The sequence below is a fragment of the Symphalangus syndactylus genome, chromosome 5 (assembly GCF_028878055.3).
Source record: "Symphalangus syndactylus isolate Jambi chromosome 5, NHGRI_mSymSyn1-v2.1_pri, whole genome shotgun sequence".
NCBI classification, from domain to species: domain Eukaryota; kingdom Metazoa; phylum Chordata; class Mammalia; order Primates; family Hylobatidae; genus Symphalangus; species Symphalangus syndactylus.
In genome coordinates this window covers 30,034,985-30,056,654 of record NC_072427.2, presented here as the reverse complement: position 1 = coordinate 30,056,654, position 21,670 = coordinate 30,034,985, and the positions used below count along the sequence as shown (strand labels likewise).

At 38.0% G+C, this 21,670-nt stretch overlaps 1 protein-coding gene across 11 annotated transcripts in view; it reads left to right on the top strand.

The window, feature by feature from the left end:
* The window catches only part of UBE2Q2 (ubiquitin conjugating enzyme E2 Q2), a 58,946-nt gene that overhangs the window by 16,918 nt on the left and 20,358 nt on the right, over window positions 1–21,670 (top strand). For 6 of the 11 annotated variants that reach the window (XM_055277664.2, XM_063638722.1, XM_063638718.1 and 3 more), the window contains 6 exons: window positions 99–203; window positions 9,077–9,136; window positions 12,552–12,692; window positions 15,316–15,400; window positions 17,096–17,156; window positions 18,231–18,321. In XM_055277664.2, the coding sequence (XP_055133639.1) occupies window positions 99–203; window positions 9,077–9,136; window positions 12,552–12,692; window positions 15,316–15,400; window positions 17,096–17,156; window positions 18,231–18,321 (543 nt within the window). The remainder of the gene's footprint in view (window positions 1–98; window positions 204–9,076; window positions 9,137–12,551; window positions 12,693–15,315; window positions 15,401–17,095; window positions 17,157–18,230; window positions 18,322–21,670) is intronic. The other 5 variants (XM_055277668.2, XM_063638720.1, XM_063638719.1 and 2 more) reach the window with 3 other exon arrangements.

Here is a 21,670-nt window from a genome sequence, read left to right as displayed (position 1 = left end):
TTCATTTCCTACTGGATTGATTACAGTAGTCATAACATTATTGATGTCTTCTAAGGGCTCTTTAACATAATGCTTATTTACTGAAATGTGTTTTGTAGCTTCGTCAGCAATTGAAGTGGTTGATATGTGAACTCTGCAGATTATATAACCTTCCTAAGCACCTGGATGTTGAGATGCTAGATCAACCACTACCCACGGGTCAGGTAAAGTAAAAATTCTCTAGTGTTCAAGAGCTAAATAAATTGTCTCAAGCAAAAGTCAAACTAGGATGATTTTTCTTTTTATCATTCAACTTATTTAGAAGTTAGTTTCATTTTTGTTCGTATTGAATTGTTTTGTTTGTTCTGTTTTAGGTACTAAAAATAAACTTTTCATTCTTTGGAGCTGCTGGTATTTACTATACAGGCAAACAATTGCCCTTCTCCCTACCGCCACCTTTTTGTTAATATTGCTGGTTTCCATAAATGCTCTTGCTTCTTTCATAGTTTGTCTTTGGTTATTCAATTACCTTCACCTAGAAATGTCATCTCCTTAAGTCTGTCTATGCTTTTTAAGGACTAACCCAAATGTTATCTCCTGCAAGCAACAGAAATTTCCACTAGCTCACAACCACCCCTAACTTCATTCTGGATTTACCTATTTAGGCATCAGTTATTTTTTTACTATAATGCATGATAATTTAGTTCTTATACCACCTACTTACCACTCACCTCCCCTTCCTCAAATATTATCTTTACTCATATAAGTAATCACTAATTATCATTAGGTCTTTGTAGAATAAAGCCAAGTTTTCTAGAATGTTTAAGATAGGATATTTCCTTTCTTGGTGCAGCTTTTTGTTTTGCAGTGCCTTTCTCATAATAGTAATTTTTAATTTAAAAAATTCTGTTGTAGCCCTTTCTTCTGAAGCCTTTGGTTCCTCTGTGCCCATCTTGGCAGGTTGTTCTTTGGGTTGGCTATGCAGATGCCATCTTGAGGTTTTTCTCATCTGCTCTCCTACAGTAGATCCATTGTTTCTTGGATCCCATGCCGTCTTTCTTGGCTTACCCTTTCTCATTTTGCCTGACTATATTCTCAGGTAAAACCCTAAGAAAGCATGGAGCAGTACATTTTCTGAGCTCTAGCTTCTGAAAAAATACTGTCCATTGTTTGGTTTTTGGAGCCAGACTGAGATAGGTTGAATCTTTGTTCTGCTACTTATTGGCTGTATGCCCTTGGGCTGATTCCCTAATTGCTCTATGCATCAATTTTCCATTGGCAAAATGGGGGAACCAGTAATAGTATTAGTACCTAGTTTTTGGGGAACTGTGAGGATTAAATGAGTTGGTACAAGTAAACCATTTAGAACAGTGCCTGGTGCATAGCACATCCCCATCAATGTTGACTTCTGTTATATTCTACCCTCCCTCACACTTGATTGATAGTTTCGTTGATTATATATTTCTAGGTTGAAGATAATTTTACCTTAGAATTTCAAAGTCTGTGTTGTTGTCTTCTAACCAGTCGTGGTGGTGAAGCCTCATGCCATTCTGAGTTTCAGTCATTTATGTATGGCTTTCTCTCTGGAAGCTTTTAGGAGTTTGTCTTTTCCTTGGTGTGCTGAAACAGCACAACAGTATACTTAGTGTGGGTCTTTTTTCACTCATTGTGCTGAGTACACCAAATGGATAGGCCTATGGATAGGCTCTTTCAAATTTGGAATCTTGAATCTTCTCATTTTTTTTTTGTTAACTTTCTCCTTTCCATTTTATTTGTTCATTTTGAAGTATCCGTTAATGGGATTTTAGACCTCTTGTTTTGAGTCTTGTATCTCATATTATTTCTAAATTATTTTTCTTTAATTTTAAAATCTGAAATATTTTTCTTTCAACCTTTGGAAGTGTTATTTGGACAGTCATAACTTTAAGTTTTATTTATTGTTGCTTAACCAATTATCCCAAAACTTAATGACATAAAACAACAAATTTGCCTATCTATCACTATTGTATGGCTTAACTGGGGCTAGTTGGACAGGTTTTCTGCTGGTCTCATTTGGCAGCTCTCACTGTGTGGTTTAGATGGGGGCAGGGACTGGTCATCTGGATGCTCAGCTGCAGTGGAATGTCTGAGACGGCTTCTTCACCCACAGGTCTGCTGCCTTGGTGTTTCTTCATCTGGCCTTTCTCTCTGCATAGCATCTCATCCTCTCAGGCCTCTTCATGTGGCTTCTCTTTCTCCCAAGAGGATAGTCAGTTCCTATTTTTGGCTTCCAGAAGCACAGAAGTGGAGCTGCCAGGTGTTCTTAAGGCTTAGATCTGGAACAGGTCCAATATAATTTCTACCAAATTCTGTAAGTTAAAGTGAGTCTCGGGGCCAACCCAGATTCACTGTGGGATGGGCCCATCCAAGGACGTGATGACAGGAGGTGTGGTTCAGTGGGGACCAACTCCCAAGGTGAGTCCTGAGTTCTAAGAACCTTTTCTTCGCTGGTTATTTTTTATTCATATTCTATTTTTGTTTTATGAATGTATTCATAAGTGTCTTTAAGGAGCTATTTTGATACTCTTTGGCCCTCTCCCTAGCATCTCTTTTTTCTTTAATAAATTTTTTTATTAGTTTATTTGGGTATTTTTTTTTTTTAAACTTTTCCTCAGGTATCTATTCTGTGTTGCTCATCATTTGTAGTCTTTTAATTCCATTTTTTGTTCATATTTGAGAGAGATACTAAAAGACTGATTGGGAGGCTGGGTGTGGTGGCTCACACCTATAATCTCAGTGCTGTGGGAGGATCACTGGAGCCCAAGAGTTAAGACCAGCCTGGGCAACATACTGAGACCCCATCTTTACAAAAAATAAAAAATTAGGTGGGTATGGTGGCACCTGCCTGTAGTCCCAGCTACTCGAGGCTAAGGCAGGAGGATCACTTGAGCCTATGAGGTTGAGGCTGCAGTGGGCTGTGATCATGCCAGTGTACTCCATCCTGGGTGACAGAATGGAACCCTATCTCAAAAAAAAAAAAAAAAAAAGGACTGAAAGACTGATTGGGAGTTCTTTGTGGCCAAGACTTGTCAACTGGTAGCTTTTAGTGGGAATTTAGGCTGATTCCCTATTGTTATTCCCTACCCCTCTATCTTATCTCCTAGTGTAATCATAAATGATGGCTGGAACTACTCCATTCCTCTGGAGATGAAATCTGTGTTCTTTTGCCTGAGGTAGATGTATGTTTGCCTAGGTTCTGCTTAAGGAGATGTGGTAGAACAGTGTGTTTCAGGGCCTGGAAAATGTGTTCTGTATATAGGCTTTTGTTAATCTGTTTACAGTCTTGCCTATCTGTCCCACTTTCTGGGGTACCTAGTGTCTGAGTCTAGAGCCTCTTCAGGGTGCTGTGAGATAAATTTGCCTCCTTGTTATCGGTATCCCCCTAACCTCCACCTTTGTTGGCTTTGTTGCATTAATTAACCATTTTCCATTTACTGTCATTGTGTAGTGGAGGTGAGTTCTCGTCTGCTGGTAACCCCATTCGTTTTTTGTAATCGTGTGTTTATTCTTCACTGTAATTCTATTGGAGCCTCAGGACAAAGAGTAGATGGGAGAAATATGTGTTCAGTATTCACTTTTCCTTTTTTTTTTTTTTTTTTGTTGGAGTCTCTCTGTGTTGCCCAGGCTGGAGTGCAGTGGCACGATCTCAACTCACTGCAACCTCCGCCTCCCGGGTTCAAGTAATTCTCCTGCCTCTCAGCCTTCCAAGTAGCTGGGATTACAGGCACATGCCACCATGGCCAGCTGATATTTTATAAACATCTATGATCATCTGGCCAGTTTTTTTTTTTTTTTTTTTTTTTCTGAGTTGGAGTCTCGCCTGTCGCCCAGGATGGAGTGCAATGGCGCGATCTTGGCTCACTGCAGCCTCTGCCTCGCGGGTTTAAGCGATTCTTCTGCCTCAGTCTCCCCAGTAGCTGGGATTACAGGTGTGCGCCACCACGCCTGGCTAATTTTTTGTATTTTTTAGTAGAGGTGGGGGTTTCACCATGTTGGCCAGGCTGGTCTCGAACTCCTGACCTTGTGATCTGCTCACCTTGGCCTCCCAGGGTGCTGGGATTACAGGGGTGAGCCACTGCACCTGGCCCCTCACTTTTCCTTCTGTAAGACATCTGCAGCTTGTGTTTTTCACTGAATATCACATGGACTTAATGCATAGAGAGCTGCCTGGTTTTTCATGATTGTGCCCACGATTCTATGTAGGGATATAATTTGTGAACTCCTAATTTTGAATCATCCTTGCATTTCTGTAGTAAACACCATTAGAATGGATATGGTAATATTTTATTTTTGGATTTTTACTTCTATATTAATTAAGGTTATACTTTGTTTCCTTTTAGGCTCTTATTTCAGTATCAAGGGTATGCAGGGGTGACTTGGAAAGCTTTACATCTTTTTTTCTAAGATCTAGGGTGTAGATCTAGTTTACACAGTAATTTTCAACTGGAGGAGATTTTTGCCTCCCGTGGGACATTTGGAAATATCTGGAGCCATTTCTGGTTTTCACAACTGATCATGGTATGGGTGCTGTTGGCATTTCTTAAGTAGACGGGATGTCACTAAACATCTTACAACACACAGGAGAACCCTCCACAAATAATTGTCTGGCCCAATATATCAGTATTGCTGAGGTTGAGAAACCATGGTTTAAATAAAACTCCAATCTGGAGGATGAATCTTTGACTGTCTTTTTACTTTTTCTATGTATTGGTCTCCAGATTTTCCACTTCTTCAGTTTTAGTAACTGTAGATTCTAAAAAAAAAATACTTCTTAGCTGTTGCATCATATTCACACGTGGCTATATGCCGTTTTCACTTCAAAAATTTTCTTTATCTTGATTACTTATCAGAGGCTTGGCTGTTTTATTGTATTAGTCTTGTGAAAGAATCCTCTTATTTTTTAAATCTAGTGTTTTCTTTTTCATTTTTTGCTTATGTCTTAATTTCTCCTTTTTATTTTCCTTTTTCTAGTTTAGTGGATTAATGTAATTTAAATTGCTTTTTAAACAAACATGTAAGGGTATACATTTTCTTTGGGTGCTGTTTGAGTTTATTGCACAAGTTTTAAAATCGATTTTCTAAGTAATTTTATTCCATCATTTGTTCACATTGCCATACTATTAAAACTTTTTATTGTGAGAGATGACATGTATTGAAAATATGTAAAATATAAGCTTAGTGTAACACATAATTAGAGTGAATACTTGGGAGCCAACACCTAGCCAGCACCCAGGTGAAGAGAAGGAACATTGCTCGCACTACAGAAACCTTCTGCAGGCTTCTTCCTGATCACTGTTCCTCTGTACACTTATCTTTCCTTACGTTTCTCTAGTGTTATCACTTACGTATGCATCCTTGAACAATACAGTGTAGTGTTGCCTATTGTTGAACTTTTGAAAATCATACTGTATGTTTTCATATCTTTGTTGTTGCTCAACATTGTGTGTGAAATTTGTTCCTATTGTGTGTAGCTATAGTTCTTTTGCATTGCTGTATTTATTCCATTGTTTGAATACACCCTACCATTTATTCCCTTGACTGGATACAGACATGTGGGTTGTTTCCAGTGTTAGGAACAGCAAATGCTGCTGTGATCATTCTTGCCTGTATTTCATGGTACCCCTGTGCCAGCATTTCTCTGGGGCACATACTTAGGGGCATGAGGATCAATTTCTTCTTTTACTCAAGAGTTATCTAGGAAAAAAAAAACTTTTTAAAGAGCATTTTCAGGTGGCTTTTCAGTTATTTTTAGTGCATCAATATGGTCAGAGAATATGGCCTGTGACCTTTCAGCCGCATTATCAGCAATCGTTTAGACTTCACTATTGGTGTTACTGCTGTCTTTGCTTATTGCTGCACCTTGTATTATGTGTCTGCTCCCTGTCCCTCAAGTATATCCCTGAATTATATCTGTTTTTTTTTTTTTTTTAACCTAGAAAGGGTTTGCAGGGATGTGTATGGAGAGTGTCCCTTGAATACTTGCTGTCTGTTATTTGTTCAACAAATATCTGACTCTGTATAAAGTATTCCACATTGGTGTGGAGAATCTGGAGGTGAACGTACACAGATATGCTTCCTGTCTTGATGGAGCTAGATATAGAATTCTAAATTCATAATTGAGTCTGTTCCCAGTTCTTTATGCTTTTATCTTCTGATATTTGTTACAAATGAAAAGTCTGATGCCTATCTCATTCTTACTTCTTTCTGTGTATTTTATTTTTTGTTTCTGGTAGTTGGTATGATTTTTTCTGTAAAGTGTAGGGGTTTTACTTTTCAGTATTTTTTTTTCTTTTTTTTGAAACAGGTCTTGATCTCTTGCCCAGGCTAGAGTGCAGTGTTGTGATCACAGCTCGCTGCAGCCTCTACCTCCTGGGCACAAACAGTCCTCCCACCTCAGCCTCTTGAGTAGCTGGGACTACAGCTGCACACTGCCACTGTGCGTGGCTAATTTTTTGAATTTTTTTTGTAGAGATGTGTTTTCACCATATTGCCCAAGCTGGTCTCAACCTCCTGGGCTCAAGTGATCCTCCTGCCTTGGCCTCCCAAAGTGTTACAGGCATGAGCCACTGTGTCCAGCCTTCAGTATTCCTTTGGGGCATTCAGAGCCATTTAATATTCTAAAGTCTTTCTTTAGCTCAGCAGCACTTGTCTCCTTTCTTTTTATTCCCCTTCATCCTCTGGATGAATGTTAGAGCTCTATATCTTCGATGTCCCTTAACTGTTCTCTTACTTACATCTCTTCTATTTTCTCCTCCATCTCCTTTTTTTCTCTGTTCTAAGGAAATGTCACTGTTTGTTTTTCTTAATCATAAATGCCTCGTTGGGTCAAGTCCATAGTACTCTGGCCCTTCCACAAGTTGTTTTTTGGGGGTGGGGGGGGATCTTATTTTTACTTTCTAGAATTGTGCTTGCAGAGTAATCTGTTTTTTATTCTGTGGATGCAGTATCTCTCAATTACTGTTAAAGATCCCAATTAGGTTTTAAAATTCTATTTATTTCCTTCATTAGTAATGCTTCAGATCATTTGTGCTTATTTGACTTGGCACTTTCCTTTCAGATTGCTAATTTTCTTCAGCTCTCTGGTGATACGTGGTTATCTCTTCATTTATAGATGAGATATACCATTGATCAGTATCCATTGTTGACCTGAGTGTCTTCAGAATTGTCACTCTCTTCTACTGTGGCCTCCCCCTCCTGGTTTGCAGACCTGTGCTCTTCCTATGGCATGAGTGTGGGGAGGTGCTGGCTGGTGAGCTTTCCAGCTCCTGAGCTAAAAGGAAGAGGCGGAGTCTGTTACAAGATTTTGCTGCTGCATTGAGTTATATTAAAAACACTCTCTGTCTTTTCTTTCTGGTTTTGACGCTCATAGAGGCCATCAAGATAGGGTTCCTGTATAGGAGAGTGATCCTTACCAACTGTAGATGGGACAAGTACAGTAAAGAATGTCTGATTCTTCTGAAAAAAAAGTGGTCCCTGCATTTTTTGGATTGAGTCTGTGACTTTCTCAAGCCCAGCAGGTCTGATTCCATCTCCTTTGTATCTTCCAGCATGTCTTTATAGTTTTGGTTCACTAAGGGTATTCTCCTTGTATTTGTTTTTGTGCTGCTGCAGCAGACCTACTCTTTTTTTATAAAATTCTATCATTTCAGTGGGGTTTTGAAAAGAGGACCAAGCCACATCTTGAAATGAAATCATCTTAGGATTTCCCACGATTAACTCACTTTTTGTTTTGATTAAATTACTTCCCCTTTTTGAGGTGGTGGGGGCTCAGCTTTCTCATTTTAAAATGAAGGATAGTAACTGGGCTGATGGTGACAGACCCAGATGCATGTGAGAATCACCTCAGAGAGCTTTTGAAAAACAGATTCTCTGGGTAGGCTTTGAAATTGGCATTTCGAAAATGCTCTTTCAATCATTGATGCAACCAAACTCTTTGAGACTTTTAGGCTAGGTATATAGTCTTTAGATACCCAGAATAGTTCGATTTGGAATATAACAATTTAGGGAAATGAAAAAAGGGAGAATTACATTTTGGAAGCTGCTTGCTTCCATTTTCCATTAGTTTTTAGAAGACAATGTCTAAAGAGATGCAGATTTAAAGGAAATACAAGTTAATTCTGCATGGGTATGTTTACGTTGGAATTCTCCAGCTGACTAATCCAGAAGAGTTCTAATACCCTCTGTGATCATGGGTTTGTTTTTCTTGAGAATTATTCCATCAGAGTATCTAATAACAGATGCTTAGATAACTGCCGAGACCTTTGTTGGTCTTACTTGATCTCTGGATCCTAGTTTCTTGATCTTTTACATATTCTGTGTTCTAACCTGAACTGGCCGTCATGGTTAAAGACGCACGTATAAACAGTGTTCTGGCTAGGAAGCTTACCTTTTGAACTTTGCCGAAAATGGATATGAAGGGCCTTCCTAAAACCCCATCAAATTCATTTCTGAACTTGATAAATTGTAAATTGTGTAAATTGGTAAGTTGTGTTTTGTAGAGAAGTATTTGTAGTAAAATTTTTTTAAAAAGAAAATTTGCTTTTTAGTGAGGTAATCATTTCATAATTCTTAGTTTTGTGAAATGTCTATTATTAATAACACATCTGACCTTTCAAAATGTAAGGCAACTGAATTTATGTAATGATTCAGGCTTTCCAAAGTTAAAAAGGTAGCTATTTTAAGGAATCGGTAGTTTGGGAGATTTTATTTTAAATAAGCCATTGGTCTTATGCACATAGCCATATAAGTAAAATGTTTTCTTATTTTAAATTAGATTATGTTTTAACTTTTTTCTGTTTTGCTTTATATTTGATTGCTTTTCTTTATTCCTAAGGCATCCATTAAGTTTCATTGCTCAAAATTGTTTCATTTTTAAAAGCTGATAACTTGCTTGTTAGTCAAAGCTGGATTTAAAGATAAACATTTTAATTTTAATAAACTGTCTGGTAGTGGGATTCCAGTGACAGATGGTTGAGAGTTTGTGGCACCAGTGTTCTAATGTACTCAGCCTGTGCATATTTGTTCTGTGTATCCCTGGCAGATTCTTTCTCTGTTTCAGAATGGGACAACAGAAGAAGTGACTTCAGAAGAAGAGGAAGAAGAAGAAGAGATGGCTGAAGTAGGTATTTTATATAAAAGAAGAGTTCGTAAATGTCTTCATTTTTGAACATTTGAGTAATTCTCAAATCTTTTTTATAGACTACTATTAATGTGGAATAATTGAAAGCACATTGTGTTTGGAATAGAATATAATTTCCCAACTCTGGCTTTACCTCTAAGTAATGATATGCCTTTGAGCAAATTTATCTGAATTCTTTGGATTTGATTTCCTGGAAAACAAAAGCTTTTAACATTTAGCACTAAAATTATATTTATGTTTAATACTAATTTGTATTTGGTTATTTTTAGGAAGAGGAACTACTAAGTTTAAAAAATTTTATGTTTGCATAAAAGGAGAATTTGAGAACATTTTAGGGACTACTCGCCAGAAGTAGTGAAACTGTCTCTTGTTGAAAAATCATCAAAGAATTTTGTCTTAATCTGGTTTACACTATTTTAACAAAATACTGGGGACTGGGTAATTTATAAAGAACAGACATTTATTTTCTCACTATTCTGAAGGCTGGGAAATCCAAGATCAAGATACCAACATTTGGTGTCTGAGGACCTTATTGTTGCATCCTCACATGGTAGAAGGCAGAAGGGCAGCAGAGCAAGCTAGTCCATTGTGTGAAGCCTTATTTGTAAGGGACTTAATCCCATTAAGGAGGAAGGAGCCCTCTTGGCTTAATCACCTCTTAAAGGTCCTACTTCTTAATATCACCACATTGGCAACACCTGCATTTTGGAGGGAGCACATTTAAATCATAGCAAATTTAGTAGAGCGCATTCCAAAGACATTGAGCTCAGGCCAGTTGTCAGTCATGGATATAATTTTAGATGTTTTCAAGCTCTGAAGCTTTGCATTTAAATTCAAACTTCAGAACAAAGATCTTTGTCTCTGCGTTGACCAAATAGAGGATATGTGAATTCCATGGTCTTGATATAAAAAAAATTTTTTTTTTCTGTTTTGGGTCTTAATGTATGCTTTTATTTTCTTGATTTGGAAATTTTTAATCTAAAATATACTTTTAGAATGCTTCAGAACTAAAGAAGCAGTGTTGTAGGCTTGTTTTGTTTTTTTTGAGACAGGGTCTCACTGTGGCGCAGGCTGGAGTGCAGTAGTGTGATCACGGCTCACTGCAACCTCGAACTCCTGGACTCAAGCAATCCTCCCACCTCAGCCTTCTGAGTAGCTTGGTCTACAGGCGTGTGCCCCATGCCCAGCTTTTTAAAAAAATTTTTGTAGAGATTGGGTCTCGCTCTTTTGTCCAGGCTCATCTCGTGAACTCCTGACCTCAAGTGATCCACCACCGGCCTCCCAAAGTGCTGGGATTATAGACATGCGCCACTGTGCCTGGCTGTAGGCTTGTTTTATGAGTCTGGGAGTAAAATACTCTTAAAACTGTCAAGGTAGAATGAGAGTTTAATGTTTTTATGCAGTTTAGCTTAGGTGGAATAAACTGCATGAAAACATTAAACCTTTTCTGTGGGTCCAGTTTACCATGAAGCAGCCATTGTACTAAAGTTCATGAACTTTTTCTTTTTCCCCTCACAAGATAATAAACAAGGGGCCGCAACATGGAGGGAAACCTAGAAAGGCAGGAGACTGGACTTTGGAGATGTCAGATTAGGACAGGTGGAAAGAAGATATTCTAGGCTCCTAAAATAATACGGGAATGGGCTCAGAACAACCTTGGACATAGTGTGTTTGAGTTCATTGGATACTTTTCTTTTGAGGATGGTTGATGTGTGGAAGTCATGAAAAAACAAGATTGGCTAGAAAAGGCAGATGGTTAAAAGTCTTGAATTCGAGACAGGTATGTTTCTATTTGGTGTGATTATTGATAGGAAGGCCTTAAGCAGGGAATAGTGTGCTGAGGATATTGTTTTAGAAAGATAATGTTGAATTCTGTTTGGGATGTGCTGATTAATAGAGAAAGAAGTTTTGTGGATGGGAACATGACTGAGGTTGAAGATATAGGAGGAAATATAGGCTAAAAGCATTTGTGAGAATTGTGAGGAAAACACATGTAGGATGGAAGATCGAGGCTGAAAGGTGCACACAGGGAGAAGGGAGCTCAGTGAAGTATGGAGTCATGGGCAGAGTTTGAGTGAGAACAGAACGTTATAGGGCTTGAAGAGATGGCATTCCAAAAAGGAGGCCAGGGAGGTGAAGGCTGCAGTGAGCCGAGATCTTGTCACTGCACTCCAGCCGGGGCAACAGAGCGAGACTCCATCTCAAAAAATAAAACCAAAAAGGAGGCCTATTGAATGGATAGAAGGTAGTCATTAACCTGGTCTAGAATCAGTGAATTAGTCTGCTTGGGGGAAAAAAAAAAAAGTCTAGATGAGTATAAACTACTACTTTAGAGATTTTGGCAATTGAAGTAGAGAAATAAGGTAATTGCAAAAAGTTAGGATTTAAATTCTGCATAGATTTATATATGTGTAAGAACAGATAGTATGGGAAAGGAGAGAGCAGAATGATGTGAATAAAGATATTGGTCTAGGGATATTCAAATTCTTTTTTTTCTTTTCCTTTTTCTTTTTTTTTTGAGATAGAGTCTTGCTCTGTCACCCAGGCTGGAGTACAGTGGCATGATCATAGCTCACCGCAGCCTCAAACTCCTGGGCCCACATGATCTTCCTATCTCAGCCTCCTGAGGACCTGAGATAAAATTCTTTTTCTAACTTTTTTTCTAGTTATAAACGTCAGTAGATGCTTACTACATAAAACTTGGAAATTAGGGGAAAGCATTAAATGTCTCCAGAGATAACTAAAATTAACTGAAATTAACATTTCAATGTAAGTTCTTCTGGTCTGTCTTCTTCTGTGCTTATTTCAGCATAACTGAAATTCTTTCTATTCTTTTTTGTATTCTGTTCTTCATTTTAAAGTTTTTCGTTACAGGAGAAATTATGCTGTGTTAGTATTTCAGTGGCCTCTTAATATTTTGCTATTTTTGCACATGCACATTTTGTGTTTGTTTTTGTGGCTGCAAGGTTGAAATAGGTATCCTTATGCCTAAATTAGTGTTTATAGTTTAAACTAGTTTCTTAGAATACAATTCTAGAAGTTGAGTTTCTGGAACAAATTAGGAACACTTAAGGTTCTTGACACCTGCTGCTAAACTGTTTTAAAGGTTCCTCTTAATAGGAGATTTAGAAGATGGCTTATTTGGTAATAGTTATGATTTTGTAAAGCTTTTAAATCTGCTTTACCCAGAGTCTAGATTTTAAATAAAATATAGGATATAAAAGGTAGGAGTCTCTTGAATGGAATGTGGGGGCTTTTTTCTCTCTCCCCATAGGATAGATATATTTTGTTTCTTGTTCTTCATTGAGTCAAGAATAATTTAACGTTATTTTGGCATAAGAAACTGCTGAAGAAAAATAGGTTGAATAAGCTAACATTTTTCTTCTCTTTGCAGGATATAGAAGACTTAGATCACTATGAGATGAAGGAAGAAGAGCCTATTGGTGGGAAAAAGTCAGAGGATGAAGGAATTGAAAAAGAAAATTTGGCAATATTAGAGAAAATTAGGAAGACTCAAAGGCAAGACCATTTAAATGTAAGTGTGTGTAGATATCTAGAACCTGGACTTTTGTGGTTACATAATTATAGTTAATACCAGGCAATTCGTTAACATGCCCATCTCAGCTGCCCTCCTCCTCCATTCCTGCCTTAGTGGTGGATTCAGTCATATGTGTTTTAAAACAGGGTCTTGCTCTGTCACCTAGGCTAGCGTGCAGTGGCACAATCATAGTTCACTGTAGCCTTGATCTCTCAGGCTCCAGTAATCCTGCTGCCTCAGCCTCCCAAGTAGCTTGGACTATAAGCACATGCCACCATGCCAGGCTAGTTTTTTTATTTTTAGTAGAGATGAGGACTCTGTGTTGCCCAGGCTGGTCTTGAACACCTGAGTTCAAGTGATCCTCCCATCTCAGCCTCCCAAAGTACTGGGATTACAGGCATGAGCCACCGTGCCTAGCCTTAGTCATATGTTTTGTTGCTGTAGATTACATTTCTTATCTATGGATAGCCACTTTTTACCCTGTTCATCTGCTCTTCACATCCTGGAACCACCTGCTGATCCCTGTATATGCCCCTTTCCAGCCTGTTTATGCTGTTTTCTCTGCTTACCTTCCTCCCATGGGATCTGTATATTCAAATTCATCCTCTCCCACATAATACAATTCAAGTTCTTTCTCCTTCGTGAAGCTGACTTTGGTCTGTCCTGCTCTGACCCAACCAAAAGTAATTTTTCTCTTTTGACTTAACATCCTTTTTTTTTTTTTTTTTTGGATGAAGTCACGCTCTGTCTCCCGGGCTGGAGTGTGGTGGCATCATCTCAGCTCACTGCAGCTTCCACCTCCCAGGTTCAAGCAATTCTCCTGCCTCACCCTCCTGTGCAGCTGGGATTATAGGTGTACACCACCACACCTGGCTCATTTTTGTATTTTTAGTAGAGACAGGGTTTCACCATGTTGGCCAGGCTGGTCTTGAACTCCCGACTTCAAGTGATCCACCTGCCTTGGCCTCCCAAAGTGCTGGGATTACAGGTGTGAGCCACCGTGTCTGGCCACAACTTAATATCTCTTTTACGTGAAGCAGCAGGATGTGAAAAGAACACTGAGTTTGGTGACAAACACATCTTTTATGGTTTCACTTTCCTCAGCTCTAAAATATGGCTAGACAGTACATACCTTTTGGATGATTGCTGTCAAAAAAAAATGAAAATGATGTGTGTATATATATAAAATGCTCAGAGTAGGGAAACATCAAATGATTGTCTGAACACTTATTACTTCCTGCCTTGTGTTAGAGCTATTGACCAACTCCATGAAATCTGAGTAGTAGTTACTTTGTCTTGGGTACAGGTTCCCCAAAACAGGGAATGAATTGTTAGGTAAGTAGATGTCAAATGTTGAAAACAGGTAGATTACTCTCCCTCCTTTAGTCTTATTTATATATTAATCTAATTTATAATTTTTAGTAGAGCAAAGAAATTTAGTCAAGCCCCCGTATCTTGATTACTTAAAAAACAAAGTTTGTCATTTGAATTAATGATAACTGTACTTTATGTCTTGTGATGGATTCCAGTTTGAGTTATAGTCAAAACAACTATAAATTATTGAACACTTTTGCATGACGGATACTATGCCAAGTACTTTATACTTCATATATCTTCACATTTAGTCTTCATAGCCACTGTGTGAAATAGCTACTCTTCATATTTTAGAGATAGGAAAAACTTCTCATATTTTGTAGATATGAAATGAGCTAGGAAACTTGATTTTTTCCCCCCTTCAGAGTACAGTGCAATGTTTAAAATCTTTAATTTCACGTGGCCAAAAAATAGTTCCGTTTGTATTTAGTCTTATGATAAGATATTGATGTGTTTTCATCTTTAGAGATGTCCCTGCACTGAAAAACTGAAACCAGTCGCATGTAGGCACATGTTTCTCAGTGTCTTAATGTGCGAATTAGACCATCTGTGTAATATTCTTGCTTGTAGTCTTATGAATGGAACTCTATTTTAATTAATAATGTGTCACCTTGAGTGTCTTCTAGTATTTTCAAAAATTGCTGGGGTTTGGAATAGACTCATACTGAATTCTATGCTATTGTGGAGTCTGTGGTGGTCTGGACATGTTGGCTAGACTTTTTCACATGAGAAGAAATAGGAAATGAACCAGACTTGTGCCTAGTTTTAACATCCTCTTGAAACGTCATAATGCTTCATTTAATTGGACTTTTTTTAATTCTTAAAATGTTGAGGTTGGGTGCAGTGGCTCATGCCTGTAATCCCAGCACTTTGGGAGGCCAAGGTGGGCGGACCACGAGGTCAAGAGATTGAGACCATCCTGGCCAACATGGTGAAATCCCGTCTCTACCAAAAAAAAAAAAAAAATACAAAAATTAGCTGGGCATGGTGGTGTGCACCTGTAGTCTCAGCTACTTGGGAGGCTGAGGCAGGAGAATCTCTTGAGCCGGAAGACGGAGGTTGCATTGAACTGAGATCACGCCACTGCATTCCAGCCTGGGTGACAGGGCGAGCGAGACTCCATCTCCCAAAAAAAAAAAAAAATGTTGAGTGGTGATCCATTTTTGCTGTAATCTTTTAGATCAGGTTGAAATATCTTAAATCTTAGCTCAGTAGCCCCTGGTAAACAGTGGCTTTTGTGTTTCAGGGTGCAGTGTCTGGGTCAGTGCAAGCTTCAGATAGACTTATGAAAGAGCTCAGGGACATATACAGATCACAGAGTTATAAAACAGGTAAGGATCTCTGGATCCCTGCTCTCCTTATGGTTCTTCTGCTCTTTTCTGTTGTCAGATTATAAATGTCATTTCTTAAAACTGGACAGAAATGGAAATGTTTACTAGCTTTATTTCAGGAATGTGAAACTCAAATGCAATCAAGTTCGAAAAGATATAGGAGTAAAATAGGATGAGTTTACTTGTTTTTGGGATTTTTAAAAAATGTTTTTATAGGTCCATTGGAATTTTGTCCTCTTCTTGATAAACAGTGAACTCTTACATGATTTTCATCTTCTGGGGAAAGCATGAGCAATATTGCTTGGAAAGTAAATAAGAGTAATACATTTCATTTTACAGAGAATAATTGCCAAGTTGATTTTTATGATTCCCTCCCATTTTTGAAAGCAAGATAATCAACTCTTATTGTAGAGAGATAGTTATGTTATTACCTTTAAAATATATAGGATTTTAAAGTTTTCATTTCATTGTTTGACTTGAGTATTCTTACTCAATATGACTTGAATATTATGGAACCTCTCTAACTAGAGGTAAAATTCTCATATTGTTACAGAGATTCTAATAGTATTAAATAATGAGCCAAACTTTAATTTGAAAAGATAGCATTGGTTGGGTGTGGTGGCTCACACCTGTAATCCCTGCACTTCGGGAGGCCAAGGTGGTCAGCTCACCTGAGGTCAGGAGTTTGAGACCAGCCTGGCCAACATGGCGAGCGAAGCCCCATCTCTACTAAAAATAAAAAATTAGCTGGGCATGGTGGCGTGCATCTGGTGATCCCAGCTACTCAGTAGTCTGAGGCAGGAAAATCACTTGAATCCAGGAGGCAGAGGCTGCAGTGAGCCAAGATTACACCACCGCACTCCAGCCTGGGCGGCAAAAGTGAGACTCTGTCAAAAAAAAAAAAAAAAAAAAAAGGCATTATGACCGATTCAGGAATTCTAGCGTTATGACCGATTCAGGAATTCTTAGTGTGAGCACATCAAAATTAATTAGAACTTGCTTAAAAAATAAAAACAAGGAAAAATCCTTGCTTTGTAGCATGCAGGATAAGCCAAACTTGTTTCTGAGTTGTTAGAATTGTGGGTGTCCTTACAGTTTTTTGTGTAAGAAGTCTAAAAGTTTATCTGTAGAAACCTAATAAAGTACAAACATTTGAATACTGGTTTTATTTTTAAATGTTAAGTAATCATTTGTTTCAGCATTGTTTATATTAAAAAAAAACAGATATTGGGTGGAATTTGTTAAATCATATCCATAAAATAAACTACCACAAAGTCATTAAAAAGATTGTGCATAGATTTATGTATACTAACTTGGAAAGATGTCCCTGAAAGTTGAAGAGAGATTATAAAACAATATACATAGAAGGATTCCATCTTTGTAGAAATGTATGTTCATGGAAGAAAAATCTTAAGTACATATGATTTTGCATAATCTTTTTTTTTTTCAGTCAGACTAAACGGTAAGCAGTTTTTCAACTCATTAAAGAATCTTCTCAATTGATGGCTGTAATTATCTGTTAAGGGCATAAGATACTCAGCTGCAGTAGTGTAATATTTACTATATAGCTTAGCTGTTCCATGTTTTAAGAGCAAAATTTCTAGCTTTTGTTGGCTATTTAGTGTATACATTTATACCATAGTAATAGTTATATGATCAAATGAAGAGTAGCTAACATGCTCTATATCTTAACAGGGATTTATTCAGTGGAACTCGTAAATGACAGTTTATATGACTGGCATGTTAAACTGCAGAAGTAAGTGGCTTTTTAATGCTAACCCACTCTTTGTAATGGTAGACTATCACAATGGAGGTTATTTTCCTTCTAACTTGATACGTTTATACTATGGCTTTTACTTAGAACTTTAGACTTTGTTTCTATAGAAATAGTTCTTAGATTGTTTAAATGAGCTGTTGCTGAGGCTTAATAAATAAGAAAGTGAGAAAGAGGAAGGACAAAAAGAGGGACCAGCTGTGGGATAAAGTGTTTTATGGAGTTAGAGCAGGGGAACTTAGAAACAAAAGTGTATTTAATAACTTCATGAGACTGTGATAACCAGTTTATATTTGAAATATATACAGCACTTTGGGAGACTGAGGTGAGAGGATCTCTTGAGCCCAGGAGTTTGAGACCAGCCTGGGCAACATAACAAGACTTCATCTCTACAAAAAAAAATTAGCCAGACATGGTGGAGTACACCTGTAGTCCCAGCTGCAGGGGGTGGTGGGAGGCTGAGGCAGGAAGATCTTGCACTCCAGATATCAGGGCTGCAGTGAGTCACGATTGTATCACTATATTCCAGCCTGGGCAACAGAATGAGGCACCCTGTCTCTTAAAAAAAAAAAAAAAAAAAAAAAAAAGTTGGGGGGAGGTGGGATTCAAATTGGGCCCGTATATATAGGACAGTTGTAGACAAATACAGGTTTTTTTAGTGATTTAACTTTTCATAGTTCCAACCATGGCAAACTTTTCTCGTTGAACCCTTTGGCTAATAATATAAGTTTAATATGCTTTCCTAAACTTTTTTTGAGTTCTTGAGAAAATTATATACATGTGACTATTTTCCTTTAGAATGACTGCAAACTCTGAACTCCCTTACTAGATTAGATTTAGAGTATTATGGTCTCTTTTGGACATTTATTTCCAAGGAGCTGGAAGCTATAGTGACCTCTATTTTTCCTGGTGATACAGAGCAGCTTTAGACCTTCTCTTTCTGGAACTTGCCCTAGGTGCTCTATTTTAGCTGTCAGACTAGTTCATTTTTGAGTTTAGTTTAAAAAAAAATTTCTAACTTTTTATTTGAATTGTTTTTTGTTTTGTAATTCTTAGGGTTGACCCTGATAGTCCTTTGCACAGTGATCTTCAGATCTTAAAAGAAAAAGAAGGCATAGAATATATTTTGCTTAACTTCTCTTTTAAGGTAAGAAAATAGTTACAGGACCCCATATACTTCCAGTGGGGGGGCGTATGTGTGTACAAGTGCTTTGGAAAACAATTTGGTAAAGTAGAAGATACTCATACCCTGTGGTTCAGGAATCTCGTAGACATATTCTCCGTAAGACATGAGTACTTAGGCGTACCAGGAGACACAGGAATGTTCAGAGCAGCATCGTTTATAATAGCCCCAAATAGAAAATCCAAGTGTTCATTCCAATAAAATGGAGAATTGTGTTTATAAAATGGTTTACAGCTATGTGGGACAAGATGGGTGGATCTTGAACACAGTTGTAAAAGAGACTGGACTCCAAAACCTATTTTGTACAATTCCCTTTATATAGAGTTCAAAAATAGGTAAAACTAATGTTGGTTAGGGCATGCCTTCTTAGTGGAGGCGATATCACCTGCATTGTAGTGAAAACTGATCTTTAGAGTGAAAACAATCTTAGCTATTAAAATGGTCTGCTGCTCTCCAAAGGGCCACAGAACATAAACAGATATACGATATATCTGTGGTGTTAAAATTCCATGGAGCAGGGGGGTAAAATTAGGAAGAAAACTTCTAAAAAGACTTCTTAGGGGGGCAAAAATAAAAACTGAGAAACACTTATTTATGGATTAATACGTGAGCAGCAAAACTGCCCAAAGAGGAAAACTGTCCAAGAACAAAGAGGTGATTACATACAGGTTAGGGTAAGGAGTCCATCTAGGTGGGAGGTAGGGAGTTGTGAACTGAAAGGTACATCTGTGCAGGCTTCTTGGATACTGGCTAGAATATATTTCTGGGCCAGTTTAGTGATTACATGGGCACATAATTTACAATGGCTTCTTAAGGTATATCTCTATATTTTATGTACTTTTCTGAATTTATGTGTTATATTTAATAAGGTTTTTTTTGTTTGTTTGTTTGTTTTTGAGACGGAGTCTTGTTCTGTTGCCCAGGCTGGAGTTCAGTGGCACAGTTTTGGCTCACTGCAACCTCCGCCTCCTAGGTTCAAGTGATTCTCCTGCCTCAGCCTCCTGAGTAGCTGGGATTACAGGTGCATGTCACCACACCCGGCTAATTTTTTAATTTTTAGTAGAGACGGAGTTTCACCATGTTTGCCAGGCTGGTCTTGAATACCTAACCTCAGGTGATCCGCCTGCCTCGGCCTCCCAAAGTGCTGGGATTATAGGCGTGAGCCACCACACCTGGCCTAATAAAGTATTTTAAAGATGCTAGAAATGATGGTTAAAGAATAGCAATGGAATCTAGAAAAAATGTTAATGATTTTTTTTTTTTTTTTTTGGAGACAGAGTCTTGCTCTGTCACCCAGGCTGGAGTGCAGTGGCCCAGGCTGGAGTATAGTGGTGCAATCTTGGCTCACTGCAACCTCTGCCTCCCAGGTTTAAGCAGTTCTCTGCTCCAGCCCCCCGAGTAGCTGGGATTATAGGCATGTGCCACCATGTCCGCATAATTTTTGTGTTTTTAGTAGAGATGGGGTTTCACCATCTTGGCCAGGCTGGTCTTGAACTCCTGACCTCATGGTACACCTGACTTGGCCTCCCAAAGTGCTGGGATTACAGGCGTGATTTAATATGGATCTGGATAAGATGTAATGGTTTAAAATCTGTGGATATATGAGATATTTTGATGGAAAAAGCAATACTTCCTTTGTACTTACAAAAAGGATAGTAATTTTCTAAAAGCTTCTTACATAGCTTTTTTATGTGTGTGTTTTTGCATGGGGATATATCTTATGATTGAACTTTCTTGAAGTGATCCAAATGTCAGTATTATCTGTCACTTTTGTTATCATAGAAACTGTTGTGGTTGTCAACTGGGTTGTCTTCCTAAAATATGAGTCTGGTATATATTGACTGAAGTTGCTAATGGCTACATTTTTACTAATTTATATGGGGGAACGAATGAAGCACCCAGGCCAAAAACAAAAAACAAAACACACAAAAAAGAAAGGTATCTTTCTTTTTAAAAAATTAAATTATATGTCCTTATGCCTAACACCAAACTTAAAAAAAAAAAAAAAAAAGGTTCTATTTCTTATTAGTCCCTATAGCCGCCGGTGTGCCCCTCCCTTGTCACTTCCTCTTTGGGAGGTATCTTTACGGGAATATGAAATATTGGCCAGGAAACTGGAGGATTTGTGACTATAGGTAGTGTTTTCATTATTTTTTCCTGCTCTAGGTAAACCTTCAGGGAGGGGACAATCTGGGAGGTAAATGGCTGAATTTCTATTGGATTTGTGTTTCTGGACCATGGCTCCTGATACAGAAAGAAGGGCCTTTTCTGGGGTTGGAGTATTTCTTAAGAGGCCTAGGAAGAATGTGATTGCCTTGAGCTAACTGACCTTATGAAGAGGACCTTAAACTGAATTGCCAAGTTATTAGTATCGGGATTCACAGACTTTGGAGGATAGCAGGTATGACTCAGAAAGATTTGCAGGAAAGAGCCAGAACAGTATGTATTTATGGCCTCTGATGTCCACGGTGACAACTTGAATAATAAGAAAAATGGAACTTGAGATAAAACATAACACAAAGATGGGAGTTGGGGCAGGAGGGAATGTGACCTTGTCAGCAACTTGGTAAATCCAACTTGCTATGCTTTTAAGGAAGTCACTTTTTGGTGTTTTAGGCAGCATCTGAATTACTGAATTGAATTCTGAGGTAGTACTTTAAGAAGGGTCTATTTAGATAAACTTAGGTTCTTTTAGAGAATAATAGCCAGGATTGGGAAGAGATTGTATTCCGTGTCCGAGGATAGCTGGTGAAATTGTGGATTTGGAGAGGAGAACATACGAAGGTCGATGTTATCTTGTCTTCAACTATTTGAAGGACTGTGTATATGGAAGCATTAGTTTTTGTTTGCTTTTGGTGAACGCAGGGCATAAAACTAGTAAGTCAAATTACAAAGAGGTGATTTTCAACTCAATGTGAGGAAGCGATTTGTAACAATTTAGAGCCATTTGGTGATGTAGTCTTTAAAAAATAGAATGTTCCTCTTCCTTAAGAATAACTTAGATGGCTAAGATGTTAAGATCTCAGATAACTTTCTGAGATCCTTATAGAGCCTGAGAGTCTGTTTCTGAGTTAATATATACTAAGGTAACTGAAACTTCATTTTAACAGTCACCGTCAACCTTTTTTTTCCTCCCTGAAGAACTTTTTATTTCTGTAAAATCTGGATTCCTGAGTTCCAGGGTATAGACTTTATGGAACAGAGCCCCCAGATTTTGATGTGGAAGAGTTATTCTGAACTGTTTAAAATGAATTAAATCATACATAATGTTTTGTAGTCACTCATTAGGGATTCACATGTTTAAAGATCTAAA